The sequence below is a fragment of the Hyperolius riggenbachi genome, chromosome 4 (genome assembly GCF_040937935.1).
Source record: "Hyperolius riggenbachi isolate aHypRig1 chromosome 4, aHypRig1.pri, whole genome shotgun sequence".
NCBI lineage: Eukaryota > Metazoa > Chordata > Amphibia > Anura > Hyperoliidae > Hyperolius > Hyperolius riggenbachi.
In genome coordinates this window covers 44,651,543-44,676,779 of record NC_090649.1, presented here as the reverse complement: position 1 = coordinate 44,676,779, position 25,237 = coordinate 44,651,543, and the positions used below count along the sequence as shown (strand labels likewise).

Below are 25,237 nucleotides of genomic sequence, written 5' to 3'. Positions count from 1 at the left end.
AGAATAGAGGTTTAAATTAGCTTTTGTAGCCTGACAGTTACTCTTTAAGAAATAGAAACCCTACATTCTCTTGATGATCCCACCAGGGGAGATGAACTCTTTCATGGAACTTTTTAAATACTCGGAGTGATACGCCTACCACAAACTACTAGGTACTTTGGGACCATTGAAAATTGTATGATCAAAGGATCCTTCTACAGCCTACACAATATTCTTTTGTTTTGACCATTACTGTTTTCTGGACAGACTGGATCACTTCTGTTGGATTCAAGTATTAGTAGGTTTGAGAGAGAGCAATTAAACTGGGGAGAGTGAGGGATAATGGGGAAAGGGTGGGAGGTATTTTCCATTTGACAATACGTGGTCACAGGTCATTGTGACGAGACATTGTGCAATTTGAGTTATGAATAATTTTTCATCTGTTTCAGTTCTATTGTCATGTAACCAGTTAGAGAATATGAAGGTGTTGTTCTTTATATGAACAACAACAACAACAACCACAACAAATAACATTTGTAAAGCGCTTTTCTCCCATGGGACTCAAAGCGCATAAAAACATTTTGAAAATATATATATATATCTCTGGATGGGTAAACAATTACTAGACTTGGGATATGCAATAGCATCACCTCGATTCATCCCTGTGCAGCCCATCTCCTTCTATTCTAATGGTACCCATACACGTTACAATTAAAATGTTAAATGTTCCTGTTTATTTGACCAAAACTATCAAATCGAATGATAGTTTAAAATCTTTTTTTCAATCAAAAACAAAGAACATCCGATCAGACATGTTGGAAAAATCTTCATTTTCGATCTCATGGAATAATCAAACAAAACGATCTAATCGAAAAAAAAAAATAATAATAATAATCCGAACATTTGTATAGCGCTTTTCTCCTGTCGGACTCAAAGCGCTCAAGAGCTGCAGTCACTGGGACGCGCTCAGGAGGCCACCCTGCAGTGTTAGGGAGTCTTGCCTTGAACTCCTTACTGAATAGGTACTTGACCTAGCCAGGATTTGAACCCTGGTCTCCCATGTCAAAGGCAGAGCCCTTAACCAAGGTGAAAAATTGTACCATCTATGGGCACCATAAGAGAGATTGTGCCTGATCCAATTTACTTTTTGTAGTAAGTTTTCTCCTAGGTGATATTTTAACACCTTGTCTATAAAATGCCCTTGAAATTAGTGCTGCTCGGATACTTCTTTTCAAAATCCGAATTGAATTCGGATCTGGATACCCAGATATCCGGATCCAAATCGAATATCCAAATCCAAACTTTTGGGTATCTGAGTAGAATCAGATATCCGAACCCAATATTGGGGATATCCGGTCGGATTCAGATATCCGAATAGAAAAAAGGAAGTGGCCTTTAAAATGCTTCCAAAACGTTTTGGACTCTCTGGGACTGAATGCCTCGAAAAGGGATTTTAGCCATTGAAGGCCTCAGCTCGGATATCCTAAATAACTATCCGTCCGGATTTTGGATTTTCACATACAAATCCGAGTTTGCTCGGATAGTGCTATTCCAATTTACAAAGATATCCAGAATCCAATCCAAAGTTCGGATAGTGGAAAAAGTTCGGATTATCTGAGTAGTTTGGATACCCGAATATTGGATGAGCACCACTGCTTGAAATCACTGGCAGAAAATACTCTTTAACCTCCTTAGCGGTAACCTCGTGTGTGACACGGGGTAAGCCGCCGGAGGGTGCCACTCAGGCCCTGCTGGGCCGATTGACATAATATTTTTTTTCAAACACGCAGCTAGCACTTTGCTAGCTGCGTGTTTGGTCTGATCACCGCCGCCCGCCGCCGATGCGCCGCTACCCGCCATGGATACAGGGCCCCCCCGCATACCCCTTGCGCAGCCTGGCCAATTGCCGCCAGGCTGCGCTATGGGGTGGATCGCAACTCCCAGTGACGTCATGACGTCGGTGACGTCATGACGTTCGTCGCCATGGCGACGGGGGAAGCCCTCGAGGAAATCCCGTTCAGAACGGGATTTCCTTATGGGCAAGCGGCGCCGGCGGCGATCGGAATATACGGGGGGTATGCCGCAGGGAGGGGGGAAACATGTAGCTAACGCCTGGATATATGTATGTTTATTCTTATCATTGACCCCTGTGGCTAGGGTCCAATTCGGTGCACTCCCCCCTTCCCCTGTATGTTTGTCAGCATGCAGACAGCTTATGCTGGTGTATGCGCATGGTGCACATGGACACATAACATTAGCTCCCTTGTGCGATTGGTAAGATGCACTGTCTTTCCCAGGAGAGGAAGTTAGGATGTGTGCTCCTAATCCATTGATAGGTTTGATGCAATGAATGTGTTTACATGTCTGCACTATGCATGTTACAGGGCCAGAGTTAGGACACCTATGTTTACCTGGGTACTTCTGCGCAGTATAGGTGATTAAGCATAAGAATGGGGGCGTGACCGGAAGTCCATGCGGTGAAGACGTGTCCCAGAGAGGCTCCGTGCTTCAACCGGCTATACACATCCTAAATACAGCCCTGGCGTCGCAAAAAGACCCGCAAATGCCCGCAGGAGAAGCCTGCACCACTCCAGTATTCTCCCCCATCATGACAAGGCGAGCCTCCGAAGCTGCAGCTAAGCTGCGCCGCTTCCAGCACGAATCCCAAGATGGCGCCGGTCCCTCACTCGGACAAGAATCTCCGCTTGAAGAAGGTTCCGAGCAACCAGACGCATCTCCCGACCCTCTAGCACAACTCCTCGAGGGCATGGTGGCATGTCAGACTAGCCTGGCTGCCATCACAACCAAACTTGATGAGGTCCAGTCAGATGTCTCCCTGGTAAGACAGGACATGCAGTCGCTGCGCACACGTGTCACTGAAGCGGAGGATCGCATAAGCGCGCTAGAGGACTCTACTAAACCTTTGCAGCCAGCGATGAAAGAAACACAAAAGTCACTTACTACGCTTCACAACAGACAAGATGACCTGGAGAACAGAAACAGGCGCTCAAACATCAGAATAGTGGGGCTCCCAGAGAAAGTGGAAGGTTCAGACCCTGAGGGCTTCACAGAATCACTCCTCATCGATCTATTCGGCAGAAGCACTTTCTCCTCCGTGTTTATTATTGAAAGAGCGCATCGTATCGCCCCGCGAACACCACCCCCGGGTGCACCACCACGCACATTCATCTTTAAAGTCTTAAACTTCCGGGACAGAGATGCCATTCTCAGAGCAGCCAGGAAAAAGGAAGAAATCAGATATGAGAATGCTCGGATCTCCTTTTATCCGGATTTCTCCATCGAGATACAAAAGCAGCGCTCTCAATTTATTGCGGCCAAGAAGCGTCTCCGAGAACTTAATATGCCATACGCAATGCTTTTTCCTGCGAAGCTGCGGGTCACAGCAGACGACGCTACTCATTTTTTCACTGATCCACAGGAGGTATTCCGATGGCTGGAAACAAATCGCCGCAAATCAGCTTCAAGATCTCCAGAAAAACGTGACTGATCAAGCGCTGACTATAGGCTCCGATCAGGTAATGACTTCTCTTCTGCACTATACTATAATCCCCTGAGCGTGGTTACGACCTCTCTCCTCACTCCACCATTTTAATTTTCCTCCCCAATGGCACTCTCAATTTAACGGTCAGTGTCTGTAATTGGACTCATTGGCTGCAACACGGCATGCTTCTGTAAGGAACTACCTCCGGCACCTACTTTTTCTCCTATTGGATATGGGAAAAGCTGGACACTTTCTACAAGCTCTAGCGTGCCTTTTCACTTAAATATAAATACTGGACACTCAATGCTACAGGCGCTCCTTTACTGCCACACTTCTATATTTCCCTAACTGCGTGCTCTTAAAGAGAAACTCCAACCAAGAATTGAACTTTTTCCCAATCAGTAGCTGATACCCCATTTTACATGAGAAAGACAATGATTTTCACAAACAGACCATCAGGGGGCGCTGTGTGACTGATTTTGTGCTGAAATCCCTCCCACAAGAACCTCTGAAGACTGCGGTACTCCTGGCAAACAGCCACAATGTAACAATGTTCAGAGACAGGAAACAGCTGTTATTAGCTGTCTAACAGCCAGAGCAGCTAGAAACAGCTAAATAACCTGCCCACAGTAACAATGTCTCCATGTAATAAATGTCAGAATGTGAATCTGGGAGAGGAAAGATTTTACAATGAGCAAACACTGACTAAATCATTTATACATAATTATGGTAAAAAATGAAGCACTTTTTTTACTACATTATTTTCACTGGAGTTCCTCTTTAAGGATATGTTTAGATTCTATGCCTTCATTGCTGACAGAGGTTCTCCTTAAAAATCTAATGTTCATTTGACATTACAACCAACTGTTAAATGTTGTAAAATGACACTTTAATGACTGTGAATCCACAGGACCCCCTTCCTCCTCATCTTTCCCATCCAAATCCCCCCCTCCCCCCCTTCTCCTCTCCCTACATTCCCCTGGGTATTCACAGATATGCTGTTATTGTTTACTATGGTTTATATATAAGTTTATAGCTCTCTGCCTCTGTAAAACAGCTTCCTGACTAATTATAGGGGATAAAGAAATATCTCCTTTGGGTATTATTTTCTCCCTGCGACTCCAGGGATACACTATCCAATGTGTAGCACGGTGCTCGATCTGATAGATGGTTTCCACCCGTCATCAAATACGCGCACTTCTTCTCTGTATGCTTCTGTTGAGTTGTTTCCTCAATCTCTCCATCGGGTGCGCTACATTAGCGCTCTCCGGTGGGTTTCAAATTAATGGTTATGGGTACAAGGCCCTCCTAGTTAGACAGGTAGGGCAGGGTGGGTTTGGGTTTAATGCGTTACTATTACGCAACGTCGGTGTGCAAGACTCCCACTACTATGTACTTCAGTGTACTTTCACATCTTTATATGGTACTATATGGCTAATACAAGGTAAATCTAACTACAATGTCTTCTAAAGTATCATTGATCACCTGGAATGTCCGGGGTATGAACGAAAAAATTAAAAGGCAGACAATACTAACGTATTTGAATAAACAAAAACCTGACATAATTGCATTGCAGGAAACTCACATAATAGGCAGTAAAGTTCTAAGTCTACGTAGAGGGTGGGTAGGGTGGGCATACCACTCAACCTTTTCACAAGCATCCCGTGGTGTTTCGATACTGGTCAACAGACAATTACAGTTTCAACTAGTATCGCTTAAACTAGACGACCTGGGAAGATATGTTTTTATTAATTGCACTATAGCAGATCACCCTCTTTTAATACTTGCCTACTACATCCCTCCCCCATACTCAGTTACCTTGTTAAAACTGGGCCTTCAATTTATGATGTCTTCCCCGGGTATACAGGCAGTTTGGATGGGTGATTTCAACTCAGTTAGAAACCCATTCTATGACAAACTCCCACCCCAGACTGATAAGGAAACATCATTCTCCTTGTTTTTGGAGGAAATAGGTATGCTAGATACCTGGAGATACCTGCACCCAAATACACCAGGATACACCTGCTCCTCCGCCTCCTATAGGACTCTGTCTCGTATAGACTATGTTCTTACTACACCTGCTTTGCTACCAAGGGTCTCCCAGACTAGGATTCTCCCCCGCTTGGTCTCTGATCACGCACCTCTTCAAGTAGACCTTGAATGGGGAAGCCCCCCCCCTCCTAAAGTATGGAAATTTAATCCCTTCTGGCTAGAACTAATAAACGCTGACTCGGTGATCAGTAGGGACCTGGCAGAATTTCTATATATACACAGAGATGAGACGGACAGGGTCCTGGTCTGGGATACCCTCAAAGCGTTTCTTAGGGGAACTTTAATCAGAGTAGTTGCCTCACATAAAAAATCTACCCAGCAACAAGAACAAGATCTACACTCTCAAGCAACAGATCTAGAGCAGAGGTATTTGCAGGACCCAGCGCCGGATAAATATAGCCAATGGCAAAAATCCCTCCGAAATTTAACTAATCTTATTGAGGAAAAAGCAAAATCTTCAATTTTCTTCCAGAAACAAACCTACTACGAACAGGGAGAACGTACTGGCACCCTCCTGGCCAAGATTTCTAAAACCCACTCAACCCCTCCAGTTATCTCATCGATCCTAAATAATCAGGGAACCGAGGTGAGAGGGCCCAAAGAGGTCAATAACATCTTTAGAGAATTCTACGAGAACCTCTACAAATCCAAATCCCTAGCTACCCAGGCAGATTCTGAGATTTACCTCTCTGAACTATCCCTTCCCAGACTAACCCCAGAGCAGCGTGACCAACTAGATGAACCATTCTCAGTAGCTGAAATCGAAATGTCTATAGCCAGCTTCCCTAATAAAAAGGCCCCAGGCCTAGATGGCTTGCCTGTTGAAGTGTATAAAAGATTTTCTGAAGAGCTTGCTCCTGTACTTCTAGAAACGTATGACGCTGCCTTCGAAAAAGGTGAATTACCACCATCCATGCGCAATGCATTAATTGTAGTAATCCCAAAGCCAGGCAAGGACCCGCTGCTATGTGAGTCTTATAGGCCCATTTCCCTTCTTCCTGTCGACATCAAAATTCTTGCCAAAGCCTTGGCCATTAGGCTGAACAATGTAATACTGGACCTAATACACCCAGACCAGACTGGTTTTATGCCAGGGAAAAATACAGCTATAAACATCCGTAGATTGATGGCCAATCTCCAATGCTCTCATCTGAATCAAGGCTCTAGGGCAGTGGCCTCCCTTGACATGGCCAAAGCCTTCGATACTGTTGAGTGGCCTTACCTGCAGGCAGTATTAGCCAGATTTGGATTTGGCGATAAATTTGTGAGATGGGTTCAGCTTCTATACACTGCCCCATCAGCATGTGTGTGTACAAACTCCTGGATATCTGAACAGTTTAAATTAGAAAGAGGCACCCGCCAGGGTTGCCCCCTATCTCCCCTCTTATACGCTCTAGCGGCAGAGCCCCTCGCCTCTCGCATTAGAATGCATCCAGACATTGTGGGACTTAAAACCGAGCACACCCATGAAAAATTATCTATGTATGCGGACGATACGATCCTCTACTTAGCTGACACAAATACTTCCCTTCCCTTGGCCTTAGAAATAATCCAAGAATCTGGGTATTACTCTGGCCTACAACTTAACAAAGACAAATCCGTAGTCCTTTTGATAGACGAACCCACAACCCCCCTAAATAACTCCTCCCCCTTAAAAATAGTTTCTTCGTTCAGATATCTCGGAGTTACTGTACAACTTGACCCCAAGGCATATATACAAAATGAGGTGTATCCGCTTCTTCAGCTGGTGCAAAACAAAAGTAGAGTCTGGACCAAGCTGCCCCTATCAGTTGCTGGGAGAGCTAACTTGGTAAAGATGATCCTCTTACCCAAAATCCTATATATTGTCCATCATTCCCCAATATACATTACCCAGCATTTCTTTAAAAAACTCCGTTCGTTAATACTCAGCCTAGTCTGGGCCAATGGTCGAGCAAAACTTAGATATACTCTTCTGCAAAACTCCAATGGGGAAGGTGGGATAGCACTCCCTTCTTTTGAGAAGTATTATGTAGCTGCGCAGCTCCATCAGCTGGCGATCTGGTTTACCTCTGATACAACATATAATCCTGAACTGTATGGGTACAGTATAGATCCTCGGGGAACTTCGCTTGCTCTTGACCTCCTAAGAGGTACACTCACACATGGTAAACAACCTAATACATTGCTCGATCAGGCAACTAAAGTATGGCGCTGGGTCCTCAAGTACTTCTCATACTCCAAGCTGGAATTTCACACCCCAATCTGGAATAACCCTAACCTTTCCCAATTTACCACCATTCCTGACACTCACCTGTGGATCTCAAAAGGTATTGTTTTTCTGGGCCAACTACACGAAAACGGGCAATTTGCTTCCTTCCCTCAATTAGCCAGCAAATTCTCCCTGCCTCCCACATACCTTTTTAGATATCTCCAGCTTTTACATGCCTACAAAACACAGTTCCGGTCATCTCCACCTCAGCTACACACCTCGGATATCCTCAATGCTATTCAAAATGGCCAATCAAAGCACATGATAGGCAACTTATATTCAATTATACTACAATATAAAACAGATGTATATAACACTCCCTCTAGGGAAAAATGGATTGAATGTGGCCTTACGATAGAGGAAGATGACTGGGATGACATACTCCATGCAGTTAGGTTGGTTTCCCCCTCAATTAGAGAAAGACTAACCCAGCTATATATCCTACACCAGGCATACCTTACTCCGGCCAGAATTCTCAAATTTAACTATGCAACATCACTCGACTGTCCCAAATGCTCCTCTCCCTCTCCTACATTCTACCATTTAATATGGGAATGTCCCCCCATAAACGCTTTCTGGAAGCAGATTGTCCAATTCCTGCATGATAAGATGGGATGCCCGGTAATATTAGATCCGGCAATGTGCCTGCTCGGCCTCATAACTGACGAGGAACTTGACAAAAATACCAAGCTCTTTGTTATACAAACCCTCTTTCAAGCTCGTCAAGAAATTGCACTTAAATGGCTCTCCTCTGAAACCCCTACCCAACAAAGCTGGATCTCAAGGGTGAATCGTGCACTTCCGTATAAGAAACTTGTATATCTCCATAGGAAAGTACCCTCTAAGTTTAACCTGATTTGGGATCGCTGGATAGAGAAATAAATACTATCCCTTCCCTACCCCCTCTAATATATACAAGTATTACTGCCTATGCAATACATGCAGTCAGTTCTGTCTATTTCCCTTGGTCTGTGAATGTCTCCATACCTCCACACCTATGTCTCTACTACCTTGGAAAATTTCATACCAATGTTTCTATGCAAAACTGTTAAGTATGTTAATATTCTGTACACTGTGCCTTTCTTTTCTGCCTCCACCGGCAATGCTGTATATATATCCGATTTTTCAATAAACTTGTTCTTGGGTTAAAAAAAAAAGCATAAGAATGCATTCTTCTGTGAACTAAAACCCTGGCTTTTAATTTAGCTGTAGGGATAACAGTTGTGCCTGGATGAGTGAATCTGTGAATGCAAATGTTTGAACATTTGCATGTGAGTGTGCGAAGGGTTAATAGATTTTTGCGGAATATACGGGGGGGGGGGGACGCCGCAGGGAGGGGGGAAACATGTAGCTAACGCTAGGCTAGCTACATGCTAAAAAAAAAAAAAAAAAGGTGAAAAAAACCCTCCCGCGGCTACGCAGCCGCGGGAATTAAACCGCCAGGAGGGTTAAAAGAAAAAATAATAATAATAATTTTGCCAGTACTTTTTCACGTATTTATTTTGGTACTTTTTTAATTCCAATAAGCTCAAAAGTTATTTTAAACAATGTACAGGATTGGGCCTATTGCCCATTTGTGGTAAAGGCAAATGCTTAATTGCACATTAACCAGGATGACAATGATTAATAATGAGAATTTGCAGAGCTGTAGTGTTGCAGCGCTGCCTACAAAGAGTTAATCTTTCCCAGCAGAGAGTAGGTGGGTGTGGTCATCTGTGTGTTTACCCTGTATACATCTCTACCCTACTGAACAGGAAAATACATTTTGTGTTTAGGTGTTTTCTTCTCCAATGGCGAGAGCTGGAAGGCCATGAGAAGATTCACTATTTCCACATTGCGAGATTACGGGATGGGGAGAAAAGCCATAGAAGTCAAGATCAATGAGGAAGCTGAGATTCTGGTAAAAGCAATGAAGTCCTATGAAGGTGAGAGTACATGTTTTGCAAACAGTACGGTATGTATCTTAGGATTGGTTCACATGGACACCTGGACGTCGTTAAATGACGTCCGCGGTGCTTGTCTTTTAAGCACTGTCCATTCAAGTGAATGGAGTGCCGCCGACACAATTGTTTTCTGTTGTCCATGCAAATTGCGGCACTTCCGTGTCCCTATGGAGGTCTAAACGTGATGCTTTTGGTGACGGTTTTCAAAAGCTTTTCTGCTCACTAGCAGAAAGCCATTTGACCAAGACACTGGGTGGCTGGTTTAGACGCCCATTTGAACCAGCCCTTAGAGGGCTTTAGGCTCAGTTTGTACACGTTGAAATCTGTGTAACCAGTATATCTGTGACATAACTCATGCTTTCCCTTTGCATTAGAAAATTTAAAGTAAACCTGAAGCATTTTTAAAATAAATAAAACTGATACCTAAAGACGGATAAGGCTCTGGGTCCTATAGAGCCTTCCTGTTTCTCTCCTCGTCCCCTCATTCCAGCGCTTTCACCCACGTTAGCAGTCTACGACTGATGGGTTGGAGACTGCTCTCTCCCTCCCACCCAGGGAGCCTTCGGAAGTCTTCAAGAGCTAAAGTGCTCCCGAAGACGAGTGGCTGCTTAGTGCACCTATGCAAGTGCACTCTCTCGCACTTGCGCAGTACGGAGCCACCCATCTTCAGGAGCACTCGGGCTCCCAAAGGCTTCTGAAGCCTCCCGCGGCAGGATATGTGAATGGGGGTGATGGCGCTGGGACGAGGAGACCAGGAGAGGAATGGAAAGGCTGTATAGGACCTAGAGCCTTCCCTCTCATTAGGTAATTATCTGTAGCTAGGACATTTTTGGAGCCCTTCTCCAAAAATGTCTTGGCTAAGGTCCATTAAAAATGTAATGTAAATAGTGTTAAGACAGCTATGCTATACATGTAAAATAGTAAGCTCAGTTGGCAATATGGTAGAATGCAGCAGGATGTATGGACCCTTCATCAAGGAAAGCAGCTAAATGAGCTTTTCATTTTATTTTGACTTGACTTTCTAGCAGACAAAGAGAAGTCTCAAGCTGAAGAACAGTTATTGGGGGCTGTGGGTACAGACAGGGCTGTGGAGTCGGTCCAAAAATCCACCGACTCCGACTCCTCAGTTTAGGATTCCACCGACTCCGACTCCTCGACTCCGACTCCTCTAATTTGCATATTACAATTTTGTTGATTAAAAGTATGTAACGTGAAATTCGTCTCTTAACTGCCAACGCTTAGGAATTTTACAAGACAACTGAAGTGAGAAGGATATGTAGACTACTATATTTATTCCCTTTAGACTAAAACTAGTCTTTGGTAAGAGTACTTGTGAAAGGTACAAACCGGAACAAAGAACATCTATCAGGCCCTAGGCAATGTAAGTGTGGGTACATGTAAGAATGATGTGCAGGTACTCTGCAGGGGAATGAGGAGATTCTTCCTCTATTACACATTCTTCATGCACAATCTGAACAAGGTTTATGGGTGACAGACAACACCTCTCTGTTCAATGTGCACAGCATTCTCAGTGGATTTCCTGCAGCTCTGTGGGGAGTGCATATGTAGAGTATAGTACTACTGTGTAACAAAGTAAACCCGAGACAGATGAAATTAAAGTTTTATACATACCTGGGGCTTCCTCCAGCCCCCTTCAGGCTAATCAGTCCCTCGCTGTCCTCCTTCGCCACCTGGATCTTCTGCTATGAGTCCAGGTACTTGAGCCAGTCGGGCGTAGTGCGCATGCACACACTCCGCCGCCAGGAGCATACTACGCCTGTGCAGCACTATTGCGCAGGTGCAGAATGTTCCTGGCTGTGGGAGCAGCATGCGGCTGGACAGCGCTGACTGGCTGAATTACCAGGACTCATAGCAGAAGATCCAGGTGGTGGAGGAGGACAGCAAGGGACTGATTGGCCTGAAGGGGGCTGGAGGAAGCCCCAGGTATGTATAAAACTTTACTTTTCATCCGTCTCAGGTACCCTTTAATTTGTAGTCACCAAACCAAATTTTAACAACATATCAAATTATTTGATTTCATCAGCAAAGGGAGTGCATACATTTGCATAAATCAGCATCAGTGCAGAATTATTTCCATCTCATTGACCATCTCTATTAGTGACACAGCTACACATCAGGCTTTATACTTACAGCATAGATGTTATTTAGTATATATAAGAGATTCCTGTGTACACATCATATATACAGTCACAATCAGATATGTATATCTGACCTTAAAAATACGGGGACTGCTTTATTGAAGCAGCACAAGTAACTAATTTTGATTGGTTTATTTCATTTTTGTGGACTAAGCACAGCTATTACTGTATATATACCGCATATATACATTATTTTTAATGACTATTATCTGAGAAATAGAACATTTTATCATATTTTCTATTTTAATTACAGTTACAAATTCATTAGGAGTCGGAGTCGGTGCATTTTTTCCCGACTCCGACTCCAGGCACCCAAAATTGCCCCGACTCCACGACTCCGACTCCACGACTCCGACTCCACAGCCCTGGGTATAGAAACGTTTCCCAAAAAGTTTCTAGAATGAGTTTTACATTTTTTAGATTGACCTTAAGAGAGTGCTGTGCTTCTATTTACATTATGAAATTAATATACAGTTTACATTAAAAAATAATGGTGCCTCCACAAACATTGTATTGCCCACTGATAAGCTGACCCACATTTTAGCCCACAATTTGTTATAAGAGCTTATCCACAGTGATAATTCCAAGTTGAAGCAAACTCTGTGTACATTTATGCAGATTGAAAAAGGATGAATAGAATGAAGCTGCAGCAGGATTTGATTGGTCCATTTTCAAGTTGTGTAAATTGGCATAGAAATTTGCACGAACCCTGAATTGTATGTATCTCATTGTCCATCGTTAGTAGCTGTATGTAGAACAGAGGCAGGGTCTCTGAGCAGTGAGGGTGCTTGGAGTGCCCTGTTGACCCCCTTTTCTTGGGATCCTGAGGGGCCCCCACGTGGCGATCCTGGATAAGTGCTAAATGCTGCGCAAACTAATCCCCCGCAGGGCAAAAATTTTGCGGTGAACTAGTTGGCAAAACCCTGCAAATCCTGGCATGTGAAAGTGAATGCAGATTTGCTGGAGCTATGCCTCATTTAATAAGTGTAACGATCGGTGTAACACAGAGAGGGTCTGATTACCGGTGATCTGCAGTATCACCGAGAATACAGATATATACCGATTATTGATGATCTGCAGTATCACCGATAATCAGATATATCTCTAACCTCTGGACACCTGGGTAATAAGAGTGTTTGGTGTAACAGAAATACTTTGAGGACTGCACCTGAGGAGCAGGTGCACAGCAGTAAGGAGTACTGCACAATAACACGTTCCTTCCGCAAGCCTGAGACTCTCCCGAGGGAGGGGTCTGGCTAGGAGTAGGAGGGACAGAGTGTGAGTGACACCAAGGAAGGATGTCACCCACAGGTCTGTGAGCTATCTCTTGACTGAGGAGATATCTCTCGAGGTCGGGCAAGCCGGGTCGGCAACAGACAGACAGATCAGAGACAGGAGACAGATGCGGAATCCTAAGACAAGCAGAGTTTGGCAACAGAGTATCAGATATAGCGAAGCCATACTGCTAGTGGTAGGCCTATGCTTGCAAACCGCCGCGTCGGACGCGGAATCCGCCGCTTTGTTCACTGGGCATGCGGCGGTTTTCTCCGCGCTCCGTCAGGCTAGTGGATGCAGGCCCATGCGCGCAAGCTGCCATGTTGAACGCGGAATCAGCCGCCTTACTCTGAGTACCCGCGGCAGCTTTTCCGCGTTTTCTCACAGTACCCCCCCCCCCCTGAGGAGTGGACTCCGAACAGCTCCTACCCGGTTTCTCAGGATATAAAGCGTGGAACTCCCTCCTTAATTTATCCGCATGCATGCGACACTCAGGTACCCATGTTCTCTCCTCAATGCCATACCCTTTCCAGTGAACTAGATACTGCACTGAGTTCCGTACAACACGTGAGTCTAAAATCTTTTCTACTTCGTACTCAGCTTGGTCATCTACCATCACAGGAGGAGGAGGAGTGGAACCTACATGAACTGCTGGCTTAAGCAGGGACACATGAAAGGATCTTACACCACGCATGCTGGCAGGGAGATCAATGGCATAAGTAACATTGTTGTTCTTCCTGGTTACTGGAAAAGGGCCCACAAATCTGGGTCCTAACTTGGGCGAGGGCTGTTTCAGGGTCAAATGACGCGTGGACACCCAGACCAAGTCTCCTGGCCGGAACTTCCACTCTAAGGAGCGTTTCTTGTCAGCTTGACCTTTCTGACTTTGAAAAGCCTTCTCCAAATTATTTTTCACTATCCCCCAAATGTTCTTAAATGACTTTTGCCAAGCCTCCAAAGCTGGAAACGGAGTGTAAGCTACTGGCAGTGGGGAGAACTTAGGCAACTTTCCAGTTACCACCTGAACTGAAACGGAGAAAATACAGAGGAAAAGCTTTTCAAATTATTGTGCGCAAATTCTGCAAATGGCAAGAACTTGACCCAATCATGTTGCGCATCCGCAACATAACACCTTAGAAACTGTTCCAATGACTGATTAATTCTCTCAGTCTGACCATTGGTCTGTGGGTGGTAGCCCGACGAAAATGACAGTTCCATGCCCATTTGATGACAAAATGCCCTCCAAAATTTAGAAACAAATTGGACTCCCCGATCTGACACAGTGTTTTCCGGAATACCATGTAGCCGGAAAATGTGGATGATGAAAAGGTCGGCCAACTCCTGGGCCGAGGGGAGTCCTTTCAGGGGCACAAAATGGGACATTTTACTAAAACGGTCGACTACCACCCAAATGACTGACATGCCCTCAGACCTCGGAAGCTCACCCACAAAATCCATGGACAAATGGGTCCATGGTTCACTCGGGGTGGGCAAAGGCTGCAACGTTCCCACAGGTGCCAGACGGGAGGGTTTGCTTTTTGCACATACTGCACACTCTCTAACATACTCCTTGCAGTCAGTTGCCAATGAAGGCCACCAAGCACACCTAGCAACAAGGTCCTGTGTTCTGGCGGCCCCAGGATGTCCAGCATTTTTGTGTGAGTGGAACATCTGCAATATCTGGAGACGAAATGGCAGTGGTACAAACATCACCCCTTCAGGCTTTCCTTCAGGGACATCCTGCTGGAAGGGACTTAAAGTCTCCATCCAGTCTTTCCAGGTCTCTGTGGCTGCCAACACTACTCTCTGTGGGATAATAGTCTCTGGGTCTGAGGGCTGTGCTGTCTCTGGCTCAAAGCATCTGGACAAAGCATCCGCTTTAATGTTTTTACTACCCAGAGTGTACGTAATTACAAATCTGAATCTCGAGAAAAACAGTGACCACCGAGCCTGACGGGGACTCAATCTCTTAGCCCCCTCAATGTATTCCAAAGTTTTGTGATCAGTGTAAACGGTAATCGTATGTTCTGCTCCTTCTAGCCAATGACGCCATTCTTCGAAGGCCAATTTAATGGCTAGGAGCTCCCTGTTGCCTATATCGTAGTTTTTCTCTGCTGGTGAAAACCTACGAGAGAAATAGGCACACGGGTGTAATCTTCCCTGCAACCCAGAACGCTGAGACAGCACAGCCCCTACCCCGACCTCCGAGGCGTGCACCTCCACAATAAAGGGATAGGAGGTGTCGACGTGTCTCAAAATGGGTGCAGAGCAAAACAATTCTTTCAAAGTGGAGAAAGCAGCCAGAGCTTCGGGGGACCAGTGGTTGGTATCTGCCCCTTTCTTTGTGAGACTGGTGAGGGGTGCTATGACTGTGGAGTACCCCTTTATGAACCTTCTATAGTAATTAGCAAATCCTAAAAATCTCTGGAGAAAATTTTAGTCCCACTGGCTGAGGCCATTCCAGGACAGCAGAGACTTTGGCTGGATCCATAGAAAGGCCCGAGGTGGAAATTATGTACCCCAGAAAAGTGACAGATGTTACCTCAAAACTGCATTTCTCCAATTTAGCATAAAGCATGTTCTGTCTTAACTTGTGCAGCACAAATTTGACATGTGCCCTGTGCTCAGAGAGGTTATCTGAGAAGATTAGTATATCATCCAGATATACCAGGACAAATTTACCCAACACCTCCCTGAATACTTCATTAATGAGTTCCTGAAAGACGGCCGGAGCGTTACACAACCCGAAGGGCATCACCAGGTACTCGTAATGCTCATCGGGTGTGTTAAAGGCCGTCTTCCACTCATCGCCCTCTCTGATCCGCACCAGGTTGTATAAACCCCGCAAATCCAATTTCGAGAAAATCTTAGCATTGGTGACCTGAGTGAATAAATAGTCTATCAAAGGCAATGGATAGCGATTTTTTTTACTTTGATTTTATTCAGGCCCCGGTAATCAATGCATGGCCGAAGGCCTCCGTCTTTTTTCTTTACAAAAAAGAAACCTGCTTCGGCAGGCGACCGGGAAGGGCGAATGAAACCCTTAGCTAAGTTTTTACGGATGCAATCTCGCATGGCCACTTTTTCCGGCCCAGACAAATTGTAGAGATGACCTCTAGGGGGCATACAACCAGATCGGAGATCGATGGGGCAATCTAAGGGGTGATGTGGAGGTAGTTTATCTGCAGCTTTGGGACAAAACACATCTGAATATTCAGAATATTGTTCCGGTACTCCCTCCACATGAATCCTGGTCTGACCCAAGGTCACCCTTACTAAACAATGATGAAAGCAATGGGCTGACCAGCTTGTTAGCTGACCAGTGGCCTAATTAATCTGAGGGGAGTGAAGGTGTAACCAAGGCATGCCAAGGATGATAGTGGAGGTTGTCATGTGTAAAAAAAAAAAATGCAACTTCTCCCTAAGCAGCACCCCTATAGTGACTCCCACCTCTGGTGTCTGAGACAGAGGACGGTTACGTTGCAGGGGGAAATCATCCACTGCCGTAACTTGGATAGGTGGTGTTACCAGGGTGAGCGGAATACCCAGTTTCTTAGCAAATTCGTAATCCATAAAATTAGCCGCTGAGCCCGAATCAACGAAGGCCTCAGTGACTTCAGATTTATCTTCCCATGTAATCGTACAAGGAAGAAGCAACCTTTTATCATCTAGGGGTAAAAGTTGTACGCCTAGGGTATTACCCTCAACTACTCCTAGGCAGTAGCGTTTCCCGATTTCTTAGGGAAATTCTGTACTCTATGACCCCCCTCTGCACAATAAAGACATAACTGCTCTGAAATCCTGCGTCTCCGCTCCACTTGAGACAATTTTGACCGACCAATCTGCATTGGCTCGGGTGGAGGCAAAACGGGAGGAGGAGGAGTCACAGGAGGTGGAGCGTAGGACACCATCCTTACATGGTTTCTACCCTGGGTCTGTCTCTGATAGCGTAGCCTACGGTCGATCCTGATGGCCGATGAAATGGCCTCATCAATAGTCTTAGGTTCAGGCTGACTTAACATAAGATCAGAGACATCATCTGACAACCCTGATAAGAAACAATCTAACAGGGCAAAGGTGCCCCACCTGGCTGATACTGACCACCTTCTGAATTCAGCAGCATACTCCTCGACCGGACTCTTGCCTTGACGTAACAACTTGAGCTTCCGCTCAGAAGTCGAGGCAATGTCTGGATCGTCGTAAATTATTGCCATGGCTTTAAAAAATTCATCTACAGAGGTTAGGGCTAAGTCTCCAGTGGGTAGACTGTACGCCCAGGTCTGAGAATCGCCTGATAACAAAGTCTTAATAAATGTGACCCTTTGGGCCATAGTTCCTGAGGATTTAGGTCTCAACTCAAAGTATGATAACACTCTACTCCTAAAATTTCGGAAATCATATCTGTGACCAGAACATTTTTCAGGTACAGGCATACGTATGTCTGTGCTAGGAGGAGATCGCACTTCATCCACAGCCGTCTGGAGGGTTGGTAGAGACCCGGACAAAGCGTCAATTAACGCCCGGTGATTACCCAACACTTGGTTGATGGTATCCACCGAAGTGGTAAGTGCGCCCAGACGGTCGGTGTGTGCGTCCATTTGCATTTTTTGCAGAGAGGGTCTGATTACCGGTGATCTGCAGTATCACCGAGAATACAGATATATACCAGATTATTGATGATCTGCAGTATCACCGATAATCAGCTATATCTCTAACCTCTGAACACCTGGGTAATAAGAGTGTTTGGTGTAACAGTAATACTTTGAGGACTGCACCTGAGGAGCAGGTGCACAGCAGTAAGGAGTACTGCACAATAACACGTTCCTTCCCCAAGCCTGAGACTCTCCCGAGGGAGGGGTCAGGCTAGGAGTAGGAGGGACAGAGTGTGAGTGACACCAAGGAAGGATGTCACCCACAGGTCTGTGAGCTATCTCTTGACTGAGGAGATATCTCTCGAGGTCGGGCAAACCGGGTCGGCAACAGACAGACAGATCAGAGACAGAGACAGGAGCAGGGGCGTAGCAATAGGGGGTGCAGAGGTAGCGACCGCATCGGGGCCCTTGAGCCAGAGGGGCCCCGAAGGGCCCTCCCTCAACGACGGTATTAGCTCTCTATTGGTCCTGTGCTCATAATAATCACTTCTATAGATACTTTGAATAGTGGTAATCATTAACAAACTGTTTCCCATTCCCTTCTTGCACCTCTGACACTGTAGTTGCCATTGGAAGGTTTTGGTACGCCATATCAATTGTTATGTATAGAATTCTTGGGGGGCCCCATTGTAAAACTTGCATCGGGGCCCACAGCTCCTTAGCTACGCCACTGGACAGGAGACAGATGCGGAATCCTAAGACAAGCAGAGTTTGGCAACAGAGTATCAGATATAGTGAAGTACCTAATCAGAGATCAGAAGAGTAGTCAGGAAAGCAGAAGGTCATAACAAATAATCAACAATGCCTAGTCTTGGGTGTGAGCTCCTTGATCATCAACACCCTGGAACTGGTCTAAGTAATAACACAGATAATATCACAGATACTGACAAGGTCTGAGTGCTACCACGTAGTGATCGCAACGCCAGACACCAGAGAAATGACCAGCACCCAGTATATATACACAAGCGCTCTCCAGCGCCTCCCCTAAGTGCTGGACTAATGAAACCTGATAGAATTGTCAGCTGACACCCTTCTGACTGTCATAAAGGCTCTGCCTCTCAACGCGCGCGCGTCCTTCTGAACCTGTGTGGACTATGAGTCCCAGCCACACCAGACATGTGTTGTAATGCATCTGCTGGTTTGAACGCGGGGCCAGCCGCACCACTGTCAGAGCATGCGGCGGTTTCCCCGCGTTCAGCCATACTGCTAGTGGTAGGCCTATGCGTGCAAATCGCCGCGTCGGACGCGGAATCCGCCACCTTGTTCACTGGGCATGCGGCGGTTTCTCTGTGCTCCATCAGGCTAGTAGATGCAGGCCCATGCGCGCAAGCTGCCATGTTGAACGCGGAATCAGCCGCCTTACTCTGAGTACTCGCGGTAGCTTTTCCGCGTTTTCTCACAATAAGCTAATTAGGCCTCATCTGCTAAGCCAGGTATTTAAGGGTTCACTTGGTGATTGATGCACACTCCCTTTTTGCAAAATGTAGAACAGAGGCGCCAGCAGGATAAAAGTCTATAACATTTTTAAAAATTGCTTGGAGGAAGTGGTGGGCTTGCCTCCCAAAAGCAGACACGAGATCCTGTCCTCATATACATCAATACATTCTTTATACGGTACCCCAAAAACAGTGCAATGCGTTTCGCAGGCCCAGCCCGCTTCATCAGGCAATAAAAGTGGGGACAAAACAGAATTTCGTCAATAGCAGGTGTAGCGCCTCGGTCATTTGCTATTGACGAAATTCTGTTTTGCCCCCACTTTTATTGCCTGATCAAACGGGCTGGGCCTGCGGAACGCGTTGCACTGTTTTTGGGGTACCGTATAATAAATGTGTTGATTTATATGAAGACAGGATCTAGTGTCTGCTTTTGGGAGGCAAGCCCACCACTTCCTCCAAGCAATTTTTAAAAATTGTATTGACTTTTATCCTGCTGGCGCCTCTGTTCTACATACAAATACTCTGTGTCCACTCCTGGTGGAGGGGAGTGTTACCCCCTTCTTGTTCCTTTACTACAGAGAGCGACTTCTTAATCCTGAGTGAGGACAGGCCTAATCTCCTCACCTGCCTATTGAGTGGTTGCCTGAATGGTAACCCACGTTTGTGAGTATAAATTCTCTCACTAAACCACTTACCAATTGTCCTTAACATACTACACCATATTGGGCTCTCGGTTTTTTCTATTTTATCGTTAGTAGCTACGTGTTGTAGAGAAAAATAGTTTGATCTGCTACCAGGATAAATGGGTTTTGCTGCCCAACGAAAAGCAATATTGTGTCATTCAGCCCAAGAGAAGTTAGTACATCAGACGCAGTGTAACATTTTTCTGTAATAACTTTTTGTATGTTACTCATACATATTTCCTCAGTGTATTACTTCTTGTTTGTGTGTCACTTTATACTTCCTTTATTTCAAGGGCAACCCTTCGATAACACGGAACTCCTAAGTGCTGCCGTGTCTAATGTCATCATATCCGTAGTTGTTGGTCAACAGTTCAGCAACGACGATCCCACTATACGGAATCTGATGGGTCTGATCAAAGACAACGTAAAACTCTTTTCTTCTGTTTCAGCTCTAGTAAGTTATTACATGACTAGCTGATGACCCGGCGTTGCCCGGCTATGCATTTGGCTGGTGTTGACTCCGCCCACTTTCTCTAACCCTAACACACAAACACTCAATGTTTCAAGTTTGTGAGCTTTGGGGGTTTTGGCATCAATAATTTGTATATTCACATAGAAATTAAACGAATCAGATTGTCTGTTTGTGACTTTGCCCCCTCCAGCATTTGAACCCAACTGTAGCAGGTTTGAGGCATCTGCTATTAACAGTGTAAAAATGGCAGCAATTTAAATATTCCCCTTGAAAATCAACAGGTGAATTTTGAGTACCTATTATAGGCTCCACCCACTTCCCTGAATATTAATCTCAGTCACTCAGTGACCAGCTGAGCAAAGTTTAAGAACCCTGCCATTAACAGTGTAAAAAGGGCTGCAGTTTATATTTTCCCAGTGAAATTTGTTTTTGGCTCTGCCCACTGTTTGTAACCTGGACACATAGTCATTCAATGGCCAAGTTTGTGAGCTTTCGTGGTCCTTGGCATCACATATTTGTATTTCCCTAGTGAAATTTAACAAATCTGATTGGCTGTTTGTGGCTCTGCCCCCTTTTCTGAATTTAAACCGCAGTCACTCAGTGACAAACTGTACCAGGTTTGAGGCATCTGCTATTAACAGTTTAAAAATGGCAGCAATTTAAATATCCCCTCTAAAATCAATGGTTGAATTTTGATTGGCTGCTGTAGACTCCACCCATTTTCCTGAATATTTATCCCAGTGACCAACTGTGCAAAGTTTGAGAACCCTGCCATTAACAGTGTAAGAATGGTTGCAGTTTATATTTGACCAGTGAAATTTGTTTTTGGCTCCACCCACTTTTTGTAACCTGGACACACAGTCACTCAATGACCAAGTCTGTAAGCTTTCAGGTTGCTCGCATCAAAAATGTGTGAATGGAAGCAGTTTATCCAGCAAAGAAATCTGATTGCCTGTTTGTGGCCCCACCCCCTTTAGTGAATTTGGACTCCAGTCACCCAATGACCGACTGTAACAAGTTTAAAGCCTCTGCCATAAACAGTGTAAGAATGGCAGCAGTTTAAATATTCACCTTAAAAAATAATAGGTGAATTTTGATTGGCTGTTGTATGCTCCCCCCACTTTCCTGAATAATAATCCCAGTCACCCAGTGACCAACTGTGCCAAGTTTGAGAACCCTGCCATTAACAGTCTAAGAATGGCTGCAGTTTACATTTTTTCCATTAAAAATGAATGGCTGAAATTTGATTGGCTGTTTTATGCTCCACCCACTTTTCCTGGATTTGTAACCTCAGTCACCAAATGACCAACTGTGCCAAGTGTGGGGACTCTGGCTTGATTACTGTGAGAATGGCAGCCTTTTACGTTTTTCCATTGACATGAATGGGTGAAATCTGATTTGCTGTTTGTAGCTCCGCCCAGGTGAGCAGGGGGGACACGAGACCCCCAGAACATATCATCCCAGGTAGTAAGGGATCTGTATACCAAGTTTCGTTCAAATCGGTTATGCCGTTTTCGAGTGATCGCGGCACATGCATACATACACACATACATCCGATTTTATATATATAGATTGAATTTTTTTTTTTATCAGACATGTAGCATAATACATTTGGACAAAAATGTATATAGAAATTTTACTTTATTTGAAAAATGTCAGCACAGAAAGTTAAAAAAATCATTTTTTTGACAAAATGCATGTCTTTTTTGATAAATATAATAAAACTAAACATCACAGCAGCAATTAAATAGCACCAAAAGAAAGCTGTATTAGTGACAAGAAAAGGAGGTAAAATTAATTTAGGTGGTAGGTTGTATGACCGAGCAATAAATTGTTAAAGCTGCAATGGTCTGAATGGAAAAAAAGTGTCTTGTCCTTAAAGTGAACCTCCGGACTAAAAATCTACTCAGCAGAACTGCAAAGCCTTGGTTTTCTTTAACAGTTTCACAGCATCAGAACTTTGTTTTTCTTACCAAAGCATAATTTTTAGCTGCATTTTTAGCTAAGCTCCACCCATCAAAGAAAAAAAAGCCCGGGCTTTTTTCCCTGATGCTGTGCAGAGCATGATGGGATTTCCTATGTTGTTATTCACGTTGCCTAGCAACTGGGAGAGGTGCTCAGGACAGTTGGAACTGTGTCGCATGCTCCCTGTCACCTCCTTTCAACCAAAAAGATGGCTGCCATCATGAAACCAAATGTTTACCTGTTCTTTTAAAACAGTGTGGATAAGAGATTATATGACCTATCTATTTTAATTATATGACCTATCTATTTTAATTAACATAACTAATGTAACTTAATGACAGTATGTTTGTTTAGGCTGCAGTTCCTCTTTAAGGGGTTTTAAGACTGCAGTCCTTAAGTGGTTAAAGTGCATAAGCATGGCTCAGACCAGTAATTGGTTGATTGGTAAATGTTGGCACAGAGGGAGAATTCTACAAGTCCACAAATGCTAGGCTAAATTCTTGGCTTTTCAGTCTGGATTTGAATAACCCCAGGGAGGGGGCTGTGTTTACCAGATGTGGTAGGGAATTCCAAAGGGTATGGGCAGCATGACTGAAAGCTCTGGATCCAAAGGCTTTGAGATGCGCTCTAGGAGTGACCAACTTCATGGATTCTGCTGATCTGAGGTTGTGAGAGGTGTGCTGCACTTCCATGTATCCAAGGCCCACATTCTCTGGGTATTTGGGCCCTGATAATTGAAATGATTGGGGGAAGGGGGGATTGTGCTTAATTTAGGGTAAGAAAGAAAAGATCTCCTAATTGTGCTTTCATATTTATTTTTAAGCTGTACGGCCTGTTTCCATCCTTGATAGACCTTCTGCCAGGAACTCATCACAAGATTTCTGAAAACATGAAAAACATGCTGAACATTATAACAGAAATATATAATAAGCAGAAGGAAGATCTGAATGTGAATGATCAGAGGAGTCTCATCGATTCGTTTCTCGTTAAGCAGCAAGAGGTGAGGATTACTGGTGAGGACATTTATGATGGCTTTTCAGCCTTCTCTCATGTGTGACTTTAAAGAGAGTCTGAAGCCAAAATAATTTGGTCTTCTTATTGCTCACTTATATTAAGCAGTAAGATCAAAGCTGATTTGCAGCAACAGCGCCGCAGAATGAGGTATATATTCCCCCAAAATCCAGGGGCAAAATTCCATGACTTACCAGGTCGTGGTTTTTGCTGCCCAGGGGAGGCAGAGCTGAGCGCAGTAGCTCTGCCTCCAGTGCAGTCAATCTCTGCCGATCTCCGCCTCTCTCCGACCCTGTCAGTGAAAGAAGAATGAGATGGGTGGGGAGAGGGGAAGATTGACTGGAGCAGAGGCAGAGCTACAGCACAAAGCTCCGCCTCCTACAGGAAGTGCAGGGAGAATTTTGCACCCGGGGATGTCGGGGGGATTAAGACCTCATTCTGCCGCGCTGTTGCGGTGAATCAGATTTGATCTTTCTGCTTAACGTAAGTGAGCAATAAAAAAAGTAAATTATTTTGGCTTTAGACTCTCTTTAAGTACAACAGAAGGGAGAGACTGAGAGATATTGAGGCTGTCATTTTTATTTCCTATTAAACATTACTCGTTGCCTGGCAGCCCTGCTGAACTCTTTGGCTGCAGTAGTGCCTGAATCTCACACATGAAACAAACATGTGGGTAATTCAGTCAGATTCAAGTCAGCAACATCTGATCTGCATGCTTGGTCAGGGCCGATGGCTAAGAGTGCCAGAGGCAGAGGATCAGCAGGACAGCCAGGCAACTTGCACTGTTTAACTACTTCCTGCAAAACTGATGTTTTAAAACGTCCTGGCAGATGAGTGTGATACTCCCGCAGGTGCCTCTGGGAGGTCGGGAAGTGGTTAAAAGAAAATATATATGGCAGCTTCCACATCCCTCTCACTTCAGGTGCGCTTAAAAGAGGAACTTTCATCCAGGATTGAACTACATCCCAATCAGTAGCTGATACCCCCTTTCCCACAAGAACTTAAAGCGGATCCGAGATGAAAAAGTAATTATAAAAAGTAATTTGTCTATATACCTTATCTAAAGTTTAGATAGCATATCTAGCTGCAAACAGCTTCAACAGCTTATGATTATTTATTCCTGTGATACAATGAGGGCAGCCATGTTCTGTTTGTCACATTATCACAGGCAGAGGGCTGGAGATGCTATCAGCTTGCCGGTGTGTAAATTCAGTCCCCTCTCCTCCTCCCTCCTCCCCTCTGCTTCTGAAATCAATGGCTAGTACCTCCTCCTCCTCCTGCCCAGACTGAGCTCCCATAAGCCCTTGCTACTGCCAAGGCTCCCTGAAAACCTGTGGGTGAGGCTTGTTTGGTTTATAGGGAATTAGAGTATTAAAACAAAACAAAACAGTATTTGGCTTGAGGAATGCCCTATAAACAATAGGAAAGGAACACAATTATGCAATGAGTAAAATTTTATCTCTGATCCACTTTAAAGGAACCCTGCATAGAAGAAAAAATGCCATACTTACCTTACCTTTGGCATCCTCCAGCCCCCCTGTAGTCTGTGAGGTCCCTCTGTGTCATCTGGGCTCCCTGCATTCTTCTAATGGCAGCTCCCATCTGCGCACCCATCTCGTGTGCCTAGTGCCTCGAGCATTGTGCACATGTGCACAGAACTCACTGCGCCGGGCGTGCAAGCAAGATAGGCACGTGGATGGGCCACGCATGTACAATTGCATACGACTCCCGGCCACGTCGCGTGCTAATGGAGCCATCAAGAGAAGAACGGAGGGAGCCCAGAGGACTCAGAGGGACCTCATCATGGACTGTGGAGGGCAGGAGGAAGCCCCGGGTAAGTTCAGCTTAGCCTTTTTT

General features: G+C 44.9%; 1 protein-coding gene across 3 annotated transcripts in view; it reads left to right on the top strand.

Annotated features, from left to right (window-relative positions):
• LOC137571191 (cytochrome P450 2C44-like) overlaps positions 1-25,237 on the top strand; it is a 78,951-nt gene that overhangs the window by 37,600 nt on the left and 16,114 nt on the right. For all 3 annotated transcript variants that reach the window (XM_068280013.1, XM_068280012.1, XM_068280014.1), the window contains 3 exons: positions 9,560-9,709; positions 20,226-20,386; positions 23,193-23,369. In XM_068280013.1, coding sequence (XP_068136114.1) covers positions 9,560-9,709; positions 20,226-20,386; positions 23,193-23,369 — 488 coding nt within the window. The remainder of the gene's footprint in view (positions 1-9,559; positions 9,710-20,225; positions 20,387-23,192; positions 23,370-25,237) is intronic.